The 17173-nt window shown below is 40.6% G+C and overlaps 1 protein-coding gene across 6 annotated transcripts in view; it reads right to left on the bottom strand.

Annotated features, from left to right (window-relative positions):
• Positions 1 to 17173, bottom strand: part of LYPD6 (LY6/PLAUR domain containing 6) — a 123942-nt gene that overhangs the window by 13517 nt on the left and 93252 nt on the right. For all 6 annotated transcript variants that reach the window (XM_003990754.6, XM_019838092.3, XM_019838090.3 and 3 more), the window contains 2 exons: positions 13333 to 13521; positions 5684 to 5782 (listed from right to left, as the gene is read on the bottom strand). In XM_003990754.6, coding sequence (XP_003990803.1) covers positions 5684 to 5782; positions 13333 to 13450 — 217 coding nt within the window. In that variant the 5' untranslated portion in view covers positions 13451 to 13521. The remainder of the gene's footprint in view (positions 1 to 5683; positions 5783 to 13332; positions 13522 to 17173) is intronic.

Below are 17173 nucleotides of genomic sequence, written 5' to 3'. Positions count from 1 at the left end.
TCTGGGCATCACAATGCCAGCTGAAATGAACTAGCTTGTATCTTCTTACTGAGAAACAACAAAATAAAATTAAAATAGCCAGATAAAATTAAAACAATAAAAATCTCTGTGAAAGCATAGGTGAGCTACCAAGGCAGATAGGATTTGAAGAGCAAGGTATCAGCGAGACGAACAGCACACTGAGTTGAGCAGGACATTCTATTCTTGTTCTCCCCTCAAGGCACCTGCTGACTCAAAAGTTGCACACATGAAGGCTGAGAAGCCAAGCAGAAAGCCCTGCTAAGGGCAAAGAAGCTGAGCAGAGCCTCTGTCACTCTCAAGGGAATTGGGAGGCACAAACAGGAATTCAGAGCCAGCAGGCAGCTGGGAGAGATGGGATATATGGAGAAGTGAGGCTGGCCGTCTCGGTACAGAATTCTAGGGTAACAGTTCTTTACTTGCAGCGCTTTAAAAATGTCATTCCATTAACTTACAGCTTCCATGGTCTCTGTTAACACTAAGTGTTGGCAAGCCTGCGCAGCAACTGGCACTCTCAGGCACTGTTGCGGATAGTATAAACTGGTACAGTCATTCTGGAAAACCACTAGGCAGTATCCGGTAAGGCCAAAGCACGCCTGCTGCATGCCCAGCAACCCCACTGGGATAGACCTAGCGGAAATGCACACATACGTGTACCGAAATACATGGACAAGTGCGCCCACAACGCTCAAAACCTTGAAATAATCCCAACGTCCATTGAGAGTGGAAGGATGAATTTTAGCATATTCGTATAACGATCTACTATACATCTGATAGAATAACTATGCGGCTCACAAAAACATAGATGAATTTCACGTAGAAAATGAGAAAAAGAAAGGGATACATTCTGTGATTCCATGGATACATAGCTCAGTGATAGCAGTCACAACTGTGTTACCTCTGAGAGGTAGGGTGTAATGAGTGGGGGACCCTAGTGGCCTTCTGAGGTTCTGTAGCTTAACACGGGTGACAGACACACAGCCTGTGCAGTTTGTGAAAATTCAATGAGCTCAGCACCTATGACCTATTCACTTTCTGGTATGTATGTTAAACTTTAAGTTAAAAATTTTTACTTAAAAGAAAAAGGAGGAAGTCTAAGGCTTCCATTTAGCAATATGACAAAATAGATCACCTGAACACCATTTCATTACATAGCAGCCAAGAGAATTGGATAATATATAGCCAATACTTTCTATAGATATACAAATGAACTCTCCTGAAAGTGAAGAAAATTCCAAAAGCCAGCACTAGGCTCTGAGTTCTCTACCCAGGATGGAGGCGGGGCTAGGAGATGTTAACAGATAAACTATAAGAAGATGCAAGGCCTGGGGTCCTCCTGGGGTTTAGAGCTAGAGTACAGACCCCTATCGAATGGTAGAAACCCTGAAGGACTATATCCTAAGATTGCCTAAAAGAGAAAAAAAATCCACCCTCAGGTAAAGTAAAACACAAGAATGGTCTCAGCCTGGGCTCCATCTGAAAGAATCAACAATAAAGAAGTCTTTCCTGGAAACATGTAACCATGGAGCTTGTCTTCAGTTATGCTGGGGACCACATTTATGTATTTCCTACTTACACTAGATAACAGACAGACATATGAAAAGTCTTCCAGGGTCATGTCCAGCTTTTCCTTGCCTTCTACAGAAAAGCTGTGAGCAGCACAGAAGCCAGAACCCAAAGGATATGTGTCCCTCTGTCTCGAGATTTCTCTTGGTCTGATGTTGCATCAGTAGTAATTTCAAGGGAAGATTTTGCCTCAAAGAGAGGCATCTGTACTTCATAATCAAGAAGAAACATAAAAGCCTTGGCTGCTTAGGCATCCTCTACAGAATGAGCTTTTTTGAAAATTATAATGTTTTTGACTTGACATTTAATTCCAGAGACTCGTAATAAACACTGAGACAGCCCCATTCTCAAGGAGCTTTTAATCTTGCACATAGGCAAAATCTGTGAACTCAGGGCATGTTATTAACTCTTCTTTGCTTTCACCAGTTCCTTTAACTGGTCCCTCATATAATATAATTTCAAGATCCTTTCTGACTAGAGTTATTGCACAGGAAGTGCTCAGAGACCCAAGCCTAAACAGAAGCCAACCAAGTGAAACAATGAGAGTCAGTTATGGAGGGCTCTTAAATGCTCACGTTCTAAGGCAAGAGTATGGTGTCAGGAGTCTGTTCAGTGCTGGAAGCACTAACAAAGTGATGGAGAAGAAAATATTTGCCTAACACACACTTGAACAGTTAGAGTGACGGGGAACCTGAGTTAGCTAGAGGAAGGTGGCTGATGCCACCATTTTCCTACAGAGTGATCCTAGTTAGGATGAAGCTTTCTGGATGCTTATTTTACCAAATGATGATTCGCAACAAGTCTGTCGAATCTGGAAGCAAGCTTACCTCAGCTGCTAAAATACAACAGTCTCTATTTACATCCATTTGACTGAGTTCAGTTTTAGAAAATTCTTAAGATCCAGGCGAGCCCCTGAGCAATTTGGAATGTGGGCTTATTCCATGGAGATAAGATTAAATACCTACATAAAACTGTGTTGTTGTTGTTGGTTTTTTTGCTTTCAACAAGTTATTTCCACATCATGTGATACTTAAAACCTAGCTAAATGTGTCATAAAAATAAACAAAAACCCAGGAATATCGCAGAAAGCTAGGATGTTTTTCCATAGCAGCTACTGAGCCCTGCTTACAAAGCCTGTTGGTAGTCCTATAGCTGCTCCAAACTAATAACAAACAGAAAAAAATAAATCTAGGGTCAGTCAGTAGTTTTCAGTAGTTAGACACCATTCATATTTTAATCTAATAATAATGATGCCATTTTCATCATTAGAAAAATCTGGAGAAAACCCAGAGGAAGAAGAAAATTGACCGTGGCTTCGTCTCTCCTCAGGTTACAGCTTTAGTCCCCATTCCTTACCTGATGTTCAAGGCCTCACAAAAATAAACAAACTCCACCACTTTGCTCCTACTATTCTCCAACACAAATTAGTTGCTGTACCCAGTTCGGGTCTCTCCCTGTCCATGGAGCACACCTGGGAATCCCATCTCCGTACCTTTGAGTCGCGTGACTTCTCAGAAGACACGTCTTCTTCAACATCCTACTTCTGCTGCCTACGCGTAGGGCTGTTGCCTCTTCTCAGCCCACAATGCTGCCACTGGCCACCTCAGTCCCCACAGAGTAATTGTCCCCATAAGCTCCCACAGCACTGAACGCCAGGCTGCATTTGGTACTTGCTTTTGTCCTGATATTTTTGACATTTGATACCTTCAGATTTTATCTCCCCTAACTGGGGAGCTCCCTGAACAAAGAAACCAGATTCCTATCTTTCACTGCACGATGCCCCCCAAAAGCCTGGCGTGGTGGTTCTGTGTCATGAAGCCTCAGGGCAACACTTTCCATTTATCCTTATAAATGTAAGGACAAAAAGATAAAAGTGGGAGGAAAAAAGGGAAAAGGGGGAAATTGTGTGAACGCTGTGATACTTTCAGATATCTGTACTTTGGAAGAATAGATTTTGACCTTTGAAGAAAGCATCGAAGGGATCTTCCTCTTTTTCTGAGAGGAATTCAAGCAGAGTGCTACCGGTCACCTGTTTTTCCTTTGTGACAGGGATATACTTGCACACCATCAGACTTGGACTGGGCCTCTATGAAATCTGGCCCAAAGCCTGAGAGCACCAGTTCACGATCCCTCCTTGTCCTCTGCATCCCCTTTGCTAGGCAATACCGAGGAAAGCACTGCCACATTTCCTCTGAAGATGTCTGACTTGTGGCAATGGTTTCAAAAGCTAATCTGCCAGCTCTGTCCCTGCAGGAACCATCCCAAAGTTGATTGGCTACCCAAGCAAATCACCCTGTGTTTGTCCAGAGTCACTGTTTACAGTGGTTCTCAAATTTTGCTGCATATTAGAACTACCCAGGGAGAGTTCAAAAATCCTTATGCTCAGCCATACCCTGTGCTATTTAAATATAAATCCCTGACGACGGACCGGGCATCAGTGTTTTAAAATCCCGTCCCTCCTCCCCCATTTCAATGTACCATCAAGTTTGAGAAGTGGTGGTTAAACCAAATCCATCAGCAACCTACCCAAATGTTCACTCTGCTGGGGAAACGTTAGAAAAACACTGGCTTATTCCAAAATAAGCACAGGACTACAGAAGGCAATGCAGACAGGACTTATCTTTGATTACCGGGGATGGCTGGATATCTAGCTTGTGAATCAGCCAATCTTTAGCATCTCCATGTTTTTCTCTTCCCTGTGGTCTTTTGGGGCCCCATTAACATCTCAACCTAAAAGTAAACAAGAGGAAGCTAGAAATGACAACAGTACCTTTCACTCTCTATTAGTGGGGGGAGGCGCTCCCAGTGGTTCTTGTCCCTGACCGTTCATTAGAATCACCTGTGATACTGAACTACACCAGCGCAGGGCCCTCATCTCAGAGATGCAGGTTCAAGTTCCCTAGAGCTGCATTTCTTACCGTGTGGTCTCTGCACCAGCAGCATCTGTATCACCTGGGAACTCCTTAGAAATGCAAATTCTCAGACCCCATCACAGACTTACTGAATCAGGAATGGGGCAAGGGGAGAGGCATAAATCTGTGTTTTAATAAGCCATCCAGGGAATGCTGATCATGCTGGAGACTGAGGACCACTGGTCTAGGGAGGGCCAGTGATTTTGAAGAGATCCATAAGTGTTTCTACTGGGCAGCCTAGATGGAAGTTCATGGGCAAAATACTACTGGCTTAGGCAGCTGACACTTGTCTTTTAATTGCACTTTCCATGTTCTCCCAATGTCCAGTCCTCCAGGGAAGACAGGATGCCTTCCACTAGGGTATGAGACTTCTGCATTATGTAAAAATATAATAGATTCAGGGTTGGTGTGTTCAGTCATTTTAACAACTGGATTAAGTCATCAGCGAAGCCCATCTACTCACTCAAACATTTGTCAATAAAATGTTCTGTCCTCACCATCTCTCCATCAAATGAACCGACTCTCCTCCAAAACTAAAATAGCCAATTAACAGTGACTCCATAGCTAAATATAACCATCTTTTTATTCAAAAGGATAAAAGAGATACAAATATGGATGTGAAGCATCTACTTCATTTTGAAATGGGCCTTTGGGTCAAAATGTCATGCTTCAATTGGGCATCTATCTCTTCCTTCAAAAAGAACTTAATGGCTTAAATAGCTCAGGGTTGTGTGTGTGTGTGTGTGTGTGTGTGTGCAATGATGGCATTTAGAATTCTAGCTTTCATGCAGTCTCAGAATAGAAGCCTCTGGCAAAATATGCAATAAATGGGATCTTTATATGAACATCAATTCAAACTTTACATGAAGGAAGTTACTGTGTAATGACTAATGCTTCAAAGAGTGGCCAAAAGGCTGGTTGTTCTCCTCTTGTCCTCCCTTTGGCTGGGGAAGAGGGCAGCCAAAGCCAGCACTTACCTCTACTGGCACTCCAATCCTGCTTCATGAGGAAGGGGGCAATCCTATGATTAGCTGATGTCTCTGAGAACCTTTGATGATAAGAGATCTACTAATAGCCTTAGACAAGAGAAGTGGCTGAGATTTCAAGCATGCCTCTCTCTACCTATGCATCAAAGTCAACAAGGCTGTTCACTCATGAGCACCCCAATCTGTATACTGAGAGTTTACCTCGAGGACAGTAGATGTCTGGAGCCCATCGGTTGCATTCATAATTGTCTGCTGCCTTTTCACAGGTGAAACACTTAAATCCACCAGGATATGGCGTGGCTAGAAAAAGGATCAAGAGAAAAAATTAATTTTTTAGACTGAGCACAGAATCCTGAAGGTAGACATTTTCATTTTTTAAAAAGGATTCTAAAACCTGGCAGTTTCTTACAAAACTAAACATGTAACTACTATATGACCCAGCAGTTACACTCTGGGGCATTTATCTCTGAGAAATGAAAACTAAAAGTCACACAAAAGCCTATATGCAAATGCTCACAGCAACTTTATTTGTAATAGCCCACAACTGGAAACAATCCAGATGTCCTTCAATGAATGAATGGTTAAACACACTGTGGTACCTCAATACTATGGAATGAATACTAGCAATAAAAGTAAACTATTAATACATTCAACAACTTGAATGAAATTCCAGGGAATTATGCGAAGTGAAAACAAAAGCAATCCAAAGGTTATATTCTGTATGATTCCATTTATTTAACATTTTTAAAATGACAACATTTTAGAAATGGAGGCAATATTAGTGGTTGCCAGGGGTTAGGGATGGGAGCGGTTGGGGGGCAGGGTGAGAGGAAGGTGGGGGAGGGGAGGCTTATAGAAGGGATTCTTGCGCTATTAAAACTATTTAATGTCTTGACTTGGTGATGGATACACAAACTTACACATGTGAGAAACTGTGTAGAACTAAATACACACACATACAAATGAACACAAGAAAAATTGGGGAAGTTTGAATAAGACAGGTGGATTGACTATATCAATGTTAGTAACCTGGTTGTGATATTATTCTATAGTTTTCAAATTGTTACCATTGGGTGAAAGTGGGTAAAGTAAACATGGGATCTCCCTATATTATTTCTTATAGTTGCTTATGAATATACAATTGTCTCAATAAAAATTTCAATTAAAAATAGGCACTCTAGGGGCACCTGGGTGGCGCAATTGGTTAAACATCCAACTTTGGCTCAGGTCATGGTCTCACAGTTTATGCATGAGTTTGAGACCCACATCAGGCTCTGCCCTGGCAGTGAGGAGTCTGCTTCAGATTCTGTGTGTGTGCATCTCTCTCTCTCTGCTCTTCCCCCACTTGCACTCTCTCTCAAAAATAAACATTGAAAAAAAAATAGGCACACTAGATTTCCAGTGATTCATTTTTATGTGTCCACTTATATAGCTATGTCGATATGTAAATATAAATATTAGGTTGAATCATTAAAAATTTCCTTATGTTTGACCATTTTTGACCTATAAAAGTGGCAATTTCTCTGATTCAATCTGATGTCTTTATCTGGTTGACTTGATATGGTTAAGAATTCCTGGGGATGGTAAGTATCAGCTAAGAAGAGTCTTCATTACTAAAATCTATGCTGTGCAGAGGTGACCTTCCTAAGGGCTGTCTTGGGCCCATATCCAATGTCCACGGGGCAACATGCTGAGGGCACATGTGGATATGGAGGCATTACAGGCTTTTAGCTTGTGTCTGAGGGATGGGTAATTCCAGGAGGTCCTCCTAGCCCTCCCCCTCTCCACCCCTTAATTGGCCCTTCCTGCCTTCTGAAGAGTACAAGTACTCTAAATGTACTTGTATCCTTGCCTTCATTTATGCTCAGGCACAGGGGGGTCTGGTGAGTCATGCTCTAGAGAGTGCCCAGCGCATGCAGGGCCTGGTGGGCATTTAAGGATGAGCATCCATAGAGGATGCCAGGAATGCCAGGTTGTCGCTGTCCTTTTCGCTGATGCGCTCTTACTTGCACTGATACGCTTTTACTTACTCAACTTAGAGTTTTGCCTCTCATAAGCAGAACTTTCGTATTTTTTTTTAATTTGTAAAATTACCTGGCCTCTTTGAAAACTACAAACACTCAAACACTTCATCTGCAGGAGCCAACTGTTCTCCCTCGCAGATGGCTGAGCCTGCACATGCCACTGGTGGAAATAATCATCTCAGGGTAAATTGCTTTGCCCACATGGAACCAATTAAGTATGTTATCAAAAATAAATGAAGGAGGAGGCAGCAGCTTAAGGCCAAAATTATGGGCCAGATTTAACTTTGCTTTTCACCTTGCATAGAAGAGCTGGCATCCTTGTACTGGCTTGCAGTATCTCACAGAGTTGACTCTGACAACAGTCAATAACCTAACATGATCGAAACTCAAACTGTCTAAAAAAGACAAATAACCGGACATTTTTAGGGGCCAACTATGTTCCTGCAAGTAGTTGGTGAGTCAAGTTCATAAGCATAATGAAAGTGAGTGCATGGACTGCCTTAGACCGTGAGGGACGGAGAGCGGCCAAGACGTTGCCATCCAACTGCTTCATTCCCAATGAGGAAATGTCACTGTGGGGAAACACGTTCTCCCTAACATACAGTTATAGTAAAACAGAAGTAAACTATTTTGTAAAACCGCACACAAATAATTTTTAGGTCTCCACATCCCACCATCAAGATAGGTGGGTTACATTTGTATTGAAAGATTCTACTTAGATATGCACACCTGAAGAATTAAACACAAATAGCTTCCTGAATTCCAAAGACATTAAATATTCTTATGGACCCTTAAATTAGCTTATTTTTACAAATATTGTTATGAGAAAACCCATACGAAATATTTTAGGACACTGTCCTATCGGATACATTAAAAAAATAGTTTCACTATCAATTTAAAAGTGTGTCGTATATTGGGACAGCTGGGTGGCTCAGTCGGTGGAGCTCTGGCTCAGGTCATGATCTCATGATTCCTGCGTTCCAGCCCTGCATTGAGCTCTCTGCCATCAGCACAGAGCCCACTTCAGATCCTCTGTCCCTCTCTCTCTCTGCCCCTCCCCCACTTGCACATGCTATCTTTCAAAAGTAAATATTAAGAAAATAATAATTTAAAAAATATGTAATACATAAATAAGTTTAAAGGAACTTTAAGGCAGCTGGTAAAATTTGAAGAATTCTCCAAGTAAGAGTTTTGAAAAAAAAAAGATGTAAATGATTTGTCAAAGAAAAGTACTTCTCAAAAACTTATCATCATATTCACCAAGGTTTCTGACTGCAAGCTAGCCGTACCACTTCAGCTTGCATGATTAATTCACAAGAGCATCCAATTTTATCTGTCTGTCACTGCAGCCAGTAAAACTTTTCACTGGAATGTTGGACTAGTGATTCCTGGAAACTTTCCCATCAAAGAGATAAATTAAGAACTCTGAATGAAGATTGATGATCCAGCCACTACAAGAATAAACTTATTGAGAACCTGGCACTAATAGGTTGTAGTGTTCCCAAATTTGGATTATTTAATAGTTTCTTCAAAATGATCTTTTGCAAGACGAGTGACACATTAAATTAAATACTGTCATTTCTTACACAGATAGGCCTGGGTTCTGAAATTAACCCAAAGTATAGAAAAACTTAAATAGGAATATGGGCTAAAGCCCTATGGTAGCAAAGTGAAGCTTTGTTCAAATCATTTGAATCTGAATGCGTTTATCAGCACATATCATTTACAATTAATCAAATGATCTTATTTTCGGTGAGTTTTACTTTTAAATCTACAACTTCGTATCTGTGTGATTGTCAACCATGACAGCCTCGTACTGCTTATAGGAACTTGTATTTGCACCTTAGGAGGTACTACTGATCAGTGAATAATCAAACCCTTTTCAATGACCTGTCTCCACAAACAGACTCAGCTTTAAGCGGCCAGTTATAGCACAATACCACATAAATGGTTAAGTTCCTCCCTCTGGAAATATTTAACCAAAACTAAGGTCTACAGATGAGCAACTGTCTCCAGTAACTTGCTAATTGATACTGCATCTGATAAAGAAGTTCTTTTTTTAAAAGGAAGGAAGGAGGTTCCTAAGAGATGTGTTATTTTCTTCTTTGTTACTTCAAAGCATTACAGAGCAAGTAGAGTTTCAAACCGTTGTGGCCCCAGCTGTGAATGAATCTAATTTGGCTCTTGATCACAGAGTTAATAAGCTTAGTGTTCTGTATTTCAGGGCATAAGTCCTTGGTCCCTCAAGAGTAGGTGATTGTAAAGAAAAAAAGAACGCCAAAGTGCCCAGTTACTTCCTGTAACGTAATCTGTCCATTAAGTCTCATGGTCAGCCATAGTTCAACCGACTATAATTCATTCGTAAGGCGATGGAAGAGATTTCATCTTTGTTTCCATCTCTTGGAACTTCTGCCTGGACAAAGGCCTTCAGTTTCCAGAACTGTGGTGAGAAGGAAATCTTGTTTTAAAATGTATGCTGATAGGTAATGCATCCAAACTTGTTTTATTCTTGCCAAGTTAATTTCCATTGTTTTTGGAAACTGGATGCAAACGTAAAATTTCTAGAAATCTAATAAATTGATCTTCTTTCTCAGTCTATCTAGCAACAAAATATTGTCAGTATAACTTGAATACTATGAATGTATTTCTGATGGCAATGCATTTCCTGGTACCTTTCCAGAAAGTGCCCTTACTCCCTAAAACTTGCATAGTCTGGAATTATGCAAAAACGTCATTGGCTCACTATGTGGGCATAAACAAGCCCGCTCTAGGGATATAGCTCTTTGTTCAACGTGACTAAGGAAAGACTCAGACTATGCAACCAGAGGAAACCTGGATTTCTCAGGAAAGGTTTCTAGTATAAGTAAAGAAATGGAGGCCAAGAACTGGTTGAAACCACGTAGGATGTTAAATTCTGTGATCTCGTGTGACATCTAGAAACCAAATAAGTCACTCCATTTCTCTGAATACTAACTCCTGTTTTGAATGTTTTATTAGTCTTTGGTATTTTAATTATAGGGTGGGAAGAAATTCATCATTTTCACATGAAAAAGAAAAGAAAAACAAATTATAGAAAAGAATGTTATCGAGGACAGTGCCTCAAATTTGAAAGCCATAAAGTTGATTTCTTTTAAATGTTAGAATCTTCAAATATTAGGAGACCAGGGAGCAAGGGAGATTAGTCATGGGATGCTGAACTTTCCCAACCAGGGTTTCAATCTCAGTCCCCTTACGATCTCTTAGGGCTACTCAGAGCCCATGGCAAACGAGTTTGTTTGCCTGGTGTGGAAACTTGTGTGCCTTCTCAACATCTCTGGCATCATTGATTTCTCCTTGGGTAGGTTCTGAGCAGTAGCTAACATTAATGGAAACTGAATCTCTCGCTGACCCCAGAAAAGCTGTTTGTGCCTCCATCTACAAAGTGAGGTGATTATATCAATAATTCAAAATCAGAATAATCCCACACCTCCCTCATGTATTTTTTATGGTCTATGTTCTACAGAAACCTGCTTCTTTGTAGAGAGATCACTCCATCTAAACCTGGTCTAGTGGGTGCTGCTCAGGGGCAGAGGACCATGACCTTTTAAAAAATCAAAGTGCAAAAACAAGCAAACAAACATCAAAAACTTCTGAAATAGTGTGGGGGAAATGTGCAGTAGGAATCACTGACAGTAAGAATTTTTACTCCCCATGAACAGTCACGGAGGCTCTAAAAAAAACCTCTGCCCAGAACTGCTGGTGAATCATCTATGTCTAATCTAGCTTCGAAATGACATCCTCTATCGTCCATATCTCAAAATCATATCAGAAAAACCCCACCAAGTTTTTCTATATGGTGAATTCTTTTTAATCAGGCCATGGCCTACTTAATTAACATAGGCCACATAAACTTTCCCACCAACTTCTAGAGAGCAGGAGTGATTGCTCCTCTGGCCTGGCAGAGCCCATGCTTCAGAGATTTCATTCTGAAATGGACTTTTCGGATAGGGGCCTATTGAACCCAGGCACTGATCCCCCCTAAGACTGGCACAGAAGTGGTGTGTGTGTTTGTTTTATTCTTGCTCACTTACATCCAATCCCCTTGATTTCCCTTCCCACTCTGTGTACAATCACAGCCTCAGAAGAGGCTTGTCTTTCAGCGAGGTGACCACTGAGTCAGTCACTGAAGCGGATGAAAAGCCCCACAGAAGCTGAAGGATTTAGCAATCAAAACCGAGATTGAAATTCAGATTTTTGTTCACCAAGTCTAATAAAAAAGCATGGCTCTTTAGAGAAAAGAACAAAAGGCAATCCTAAAAAACACAGCAAGTATCAAAGCACCTTCTTTTCATGGTTACTAAAATAAACAGCCCTCCCAAAACAAGCAGCCAGAGAATCTTCCCACACAATTAACCAGTAGGCACCAGCCTTTTACTGGTGAGAGTACACAATAGCAGTAAGACTGAAGAAACTATTTGCTGCGTGTCAGAGTGTACTTGGAGTTAAAAAATTAGAGGAATGCATTTTCAGGAACCTCAGTTTACCATCTAAGCCAATTACAACATCATAAGCAACAAACATCCAGTTGCCTACTATATATGTGCCTACTATTTTATGGATATTATCTCTAGTCCACAAAATAATGCAACAGGGTGTATATTATTTCAACCACTCTAGAAATGTGGAAATTAACAATAAGATTCCCCTAACATTTATTGAGTATTTATGTTGGCTCACACGCATCTAAGTGCTTTGTATGCATTCCTTTATTTAATCTTCACAAAGTTAGGGAATTTATTTCAAGCCAGAAGGCTACAAAGCAGTTGAGCTGGCCGCTGACCCAAGATCCAAGCCCCTGTGCATTCCTTGGAACACCTCTCATCTAAACCAGAACACATACACATTAATCATTCTAACCGTGTAGCGCTGAAGGAATCCATGTCGCTGTCTCCACTTAGTGGACTATAAGATCCTCAAAAGCAAGAACTATGTTTTATTTACCTTTATATTTTCCATGCCTATCACTACGCTTGACACACAGCAGACACTCAAAAAATGTTTGCTGAACAGAACATTTCAAAAGAATAATACACCTCAGGGCGAATGCTAAAGGTCCATATATACCCATTATACCCAGCTCTCACCACCACAGGGGCAATGCAGAAGAAGATTCAAACAGAAATAAAAGATAAGATAAATACAGAGATGGAGACCCAAACAGCAAGTAAATCTTCTGTGTTTCCCAAAGTGTGATCCTTAGAATATGTAACAGAAGCATCTGAAATTCTTGCTAAAAGCAAAAATTCATGGGTATCGTCCAGATATGTGCAGTCAGACACCCCAGGGAAGGGATCTGGGCATCTACATTATTATGCACTCACTCCCTAGATGATTCTTAAACACAGGAAACCAAAAGGGATAGGGAATAGGAAGTTGTGGGAGGCAATTATGCTGAAACTGAGAATCAGATGCACAGACAGGAAGACCAGCTATTATCTTGCCTATAAAGGACTGATCTTTTACAAATACCTTCCTCCTGGGACATGCCAGTTCACTTTGATAACTGATTGAGAGCTGGCACAAGTTAAAGGGAAGGGTGTTCAGAATCAGAGCGATTGTGCTGGGAACAGAGGAAACAAGCCTTAACAATTTGCCTTAAAATAATAAAACAGACACCCTACAAAAAGGTGAGGGTAAAACATACAACATCTTCAGTAGCACCTGCACCCCCCAATTAAATCATCCAAGGTTCCCCTGCATGGAAGGCTGCCTTCTCCTGTCCATTTTCAACTCACATCTTATTCAAAGCAAAGTGACATTTCTGCAGTGAAGAGAACAGAGTCTTACTTGAAGGGTGGAGGTAGACAATGTCTTTCACTGTGAAGTCTCGCGACTGAGCGGCTTTCAGACAATCCGCCAGCAGGCTCAGGAGCAGGAGCCAGGCCAGGGCAGGGCCAGGTTCCATGGCAGACTGAGGCGTCACTCATACAGGGGGCCTGGGAGCCAGGACTTGGGACAATGGGAGAGAACTCGCACCTGAAATATAAAATAAGACTCATCTCAGTGTCCCACTCGAGGAAACCAGGAGAGACCTGGCAGAGCTCCTGTGTTGGTAGGATGGGCTGGAGGGAGACAGGGAGCCAAAGGCACAAGAAAGTGGATAGACACGGAGAGAAACTTTAGAAACAGTAACTTTAGAGCACTTAGAACATTCCAGCCCCAATCTATCCCGAATCAGGTAGCTAACGCTCCACTGGTATCCATCCCCCCTAATATCCAGCAGAGATGGTATCAAGAGAGATTGAATTTTAATGAAATCCAGGAGGATTTTGCCAGAAGGCTAGGGGATGTCTGCCAGAATGCAACAATAAATAAGTCAAGTACAAAAGTTCAGAAGCATTTCCTTGATAGTGGTGACAGCCAGGTATGAGAGTGCAGACGTCCTGTGTCATGGTGCTCAAGTAAACCTACACAAGGTAGGCTTTCATATTCGCGGTGGGGGGCGGGGGGGGGGCGCGAAGAAATGTAGGTAAGTTGGCCTCTCCCATAACACAAAGTGCCTTTACAGCTCAAAATCTCCTTAACTAATAATATTGGCCGGCTGCTGTTGAAGCCCTTACAAATATATCACTTAATTCCCCCAACAACCCTATGAGGGTTACCCATTTTCAGTAAACTGAAGTCCAGCAAATAAGCAGAGGAGTTGATTCAAACAGAGACAGTCTGGCCACTGACTCCACATTTGCAAACTCTAGGCGATACTCTGTTCTTCCAAAGACTGATTCAAGGTGTATAAACTTAAACTAATAAAATGAGGTCAAAGGATCCCAGTAGCACTAAGCAATCATCATTTTATCCTTTCTTCTGGTTCTGTCCTTTTCAATTAAAATTGAGAGCAGTCAATTTTTTTACTAGGGTTCAACTGTCCAACTTACTAGGAATGTAGATATATATCTTAATTTATACGTGCTATTTTCTTGCCATCTTATTGCTTTCCTGTAGAGTCTGTTCTTCAGGCTCCACTCTTTTGCAAATACCATCATTCTATTGCCCACAAAAGGGGTGATGTTAGATATTCACCTTATTTTAAACTGGTGGAGAAAAAAAACCAACACCATTTGGACATTTTGTTTACAAATTTTAACACAAAGATTCAATGAGATTTTTAAAAAGGCATAACAAAATCCTAAAATTATTTTGTCAAAATAAATAGATCAAGAGTAAATATATTACAAAACAAAATCAATACAGAAAATCAATATGAACTAATCAGATATTAATGAATACTAATCAAAACAGGATAGAAAATATAAAAATAAATACAGAAAATAGAACACTCGAATAGACACAACAACTGACATAAGTGTTTTTTTTTTTTTTAATTACAGAACAGGAAAATACAAAATGAATAGTATTATGATAACTTAATTAAAAATTGTGAAGATTAACCAAAACCAAACAATACACAATGCACTCATACGAACTCCAGATGGATCGATGCATTCATTGTTCTTTAAAAAATTGACAAACTATTAGGAAATAAGAGTAGAAATCTTATCACCCTGTGGCAGCTTGATGATGCCAGCCTTGCCAATTTCATGCTCATTCCCCATCTTCCGTTTACATTTGGTTCCCCAGGCGAATGTGCATTCAAGAGGAGAATAAGCTGCTTGCTCCCTTAATGAGTGTGGCTGCCAAGCACCGTGTTAGGCACTTGTTTGAAAAATATGGTAAGAAAACAAATATTCATGATATTTCTCCTCCGCCGAATGACAGAGACCAACATGATCTCATCTTAAATGAACGCAGTAGTGCTCCATTTTACATCCACTGTGGCCAGGTATGGTTGCACCTGAGGAGCAAATCTACCCTGCATCATCACGCCTCAGCTCCTCACAGTCTGCAGCAGGGCCCAATTTGAGAGGGATGGGGAGGAAAGCTATCGGGTTTTATTTTGATATAACCTAACATTAAGTATCAACGAGCTGCCAACCTAAGTTCTTTTTAATGTGAACCTCACTGTCCACACCAATACTTCATACGTACAAAACAGTGCATTTATTAAAGCATTTCTCAATCACAGTATTCCTCTGGTTACTGGTTTAAAGGTCTCCCTCTGCACGGTACTCACACTAAGCATTATTTAATGCCATCTGAAATTTACCTTACCTCCGTAGCATGGCTACCAGCCACAAACCCTCATTCCACAGCATGTGTGTGCTACATCTGAGCAAAGAGGTAAAGAGCTAGATGCCTGGATTTGAAACCTTGCTCCAATGCTTTCTTTCTGTGCAACCTTAAGTCAGTTACTTAACCGCTCTGTGCCTCAGTTTCTTCATCTGCAAAATGAGGATCATAATGCTACCCACCTCAAAAGTTTATTACGAGAATTAGGTAACATAGCATAAAGCACTAAGAATAGTGTCCATCACACGGTAAATACTGTATAATATTTCCCAATATTTTTACTACTACTGTTTTGTTCAAAATGTAGTTTTAAAGTCAATGTAGTTTCTAAGTAAAGGTAACTATGATGCAAATGTTGTGTTCTAACTGAAAGTAAATATGGTGCCATTTATTTGGGTTCAACACACAGCTCACTTTCCTTAAATCAGAAAAATATAACAATTTCCAGAACTACTATGTATGACAAATCACAATCCACACGTCTCTTTCTCCCCAGCATCTGCCCCATGGCCAGCCAGGCAGGGAGGGACAAAGCAGGTGCGAGACAGGGGAGGGCACGTCTTGCCACCAACATTATAATATTGCCTAGGCTCATGCAGACCCAGGTGACCTCCTGCCATCCTTCATCAATGAAGCAAACAGATGGGTGATGCCCATCTACACTCTCTCCATATCTCCTCCAAGCCACCCTCCAAGGTCTATGTCCCACCTCCATGACCTTTACATTCCCGCTTTAGTTAGATTTTACTTGTATAAAAGATACTGAGAGAGCATAGGTCTCTTATATCCCTTTGAAGCACATGTCTCCATTTTGTGTGCTCACACATGTGTTTAGAGTTTCCAAATTCTTAAAATAGTTGAAACTTGATTATCCCAACACACTTTACTCATGAAATTGTTCCTTTTTTAGAAAAAAAAGAGGAAGTATGTATTTTCTAGGCTTATGTATCATTAGAAAAAACACCAAAATGGTTTAGAATTTCTGACAATTTTAATGGTTTTCTTTTTGCTTAATTTGTATGCTCAAAAATTTCTGATAAGCATGTATTACTTCAGTAGAGTTTTTTTTTTTTTGTATATTCATAATTTTGTACAACCATCACTCAGTCTGGAACATTTCCATCAAAACTCTTGTACCCATTAGTGGCCACTCCCAATTCCCCCCTCTCCCCACCCCTGCAACCACTACTCTACTTTCCATCTCTATAGATTTGCCTATTGGGAACATTTTCTGTAAACAGAACCATACAACATATAGTCTTTTGTGTCTGGTTTCTCTCAGTTAGTATGATATTTTCTAGATAAATCCACGTGGTAGCATGAGTGGGTATATCATTCCTTTTTGTGGCTGAATAATATTTCAGTACATGAATATAACACATTTGTTTATCCATTTATCCCATTGACAGACATTTGAGTGTCTTCCATTTTTTGACTACTGTGAATAGTGCTGCTATTAACATTCACGTTCACACTTTTGTGTGGACATATTTTTAAGTTT

Source organism: Felis catus, chromosome C1, assembly GCF_018350175.1.
Source record: "Felis catus isolate Fca126 chromosome C1, F.catus_Fca126_mat1.0, whole genome shotgun sequence".
Taxonomy (NCBI): Eukaryota; Metazoa; Chordata; class Mammalia; order Carnivora; family Felidae; genus Felis; species Felis catus.
Note: the sequence above shows the minus strand (reverse complement) of the source record. Positions and strands in the feature narration are given on the sequence as shown.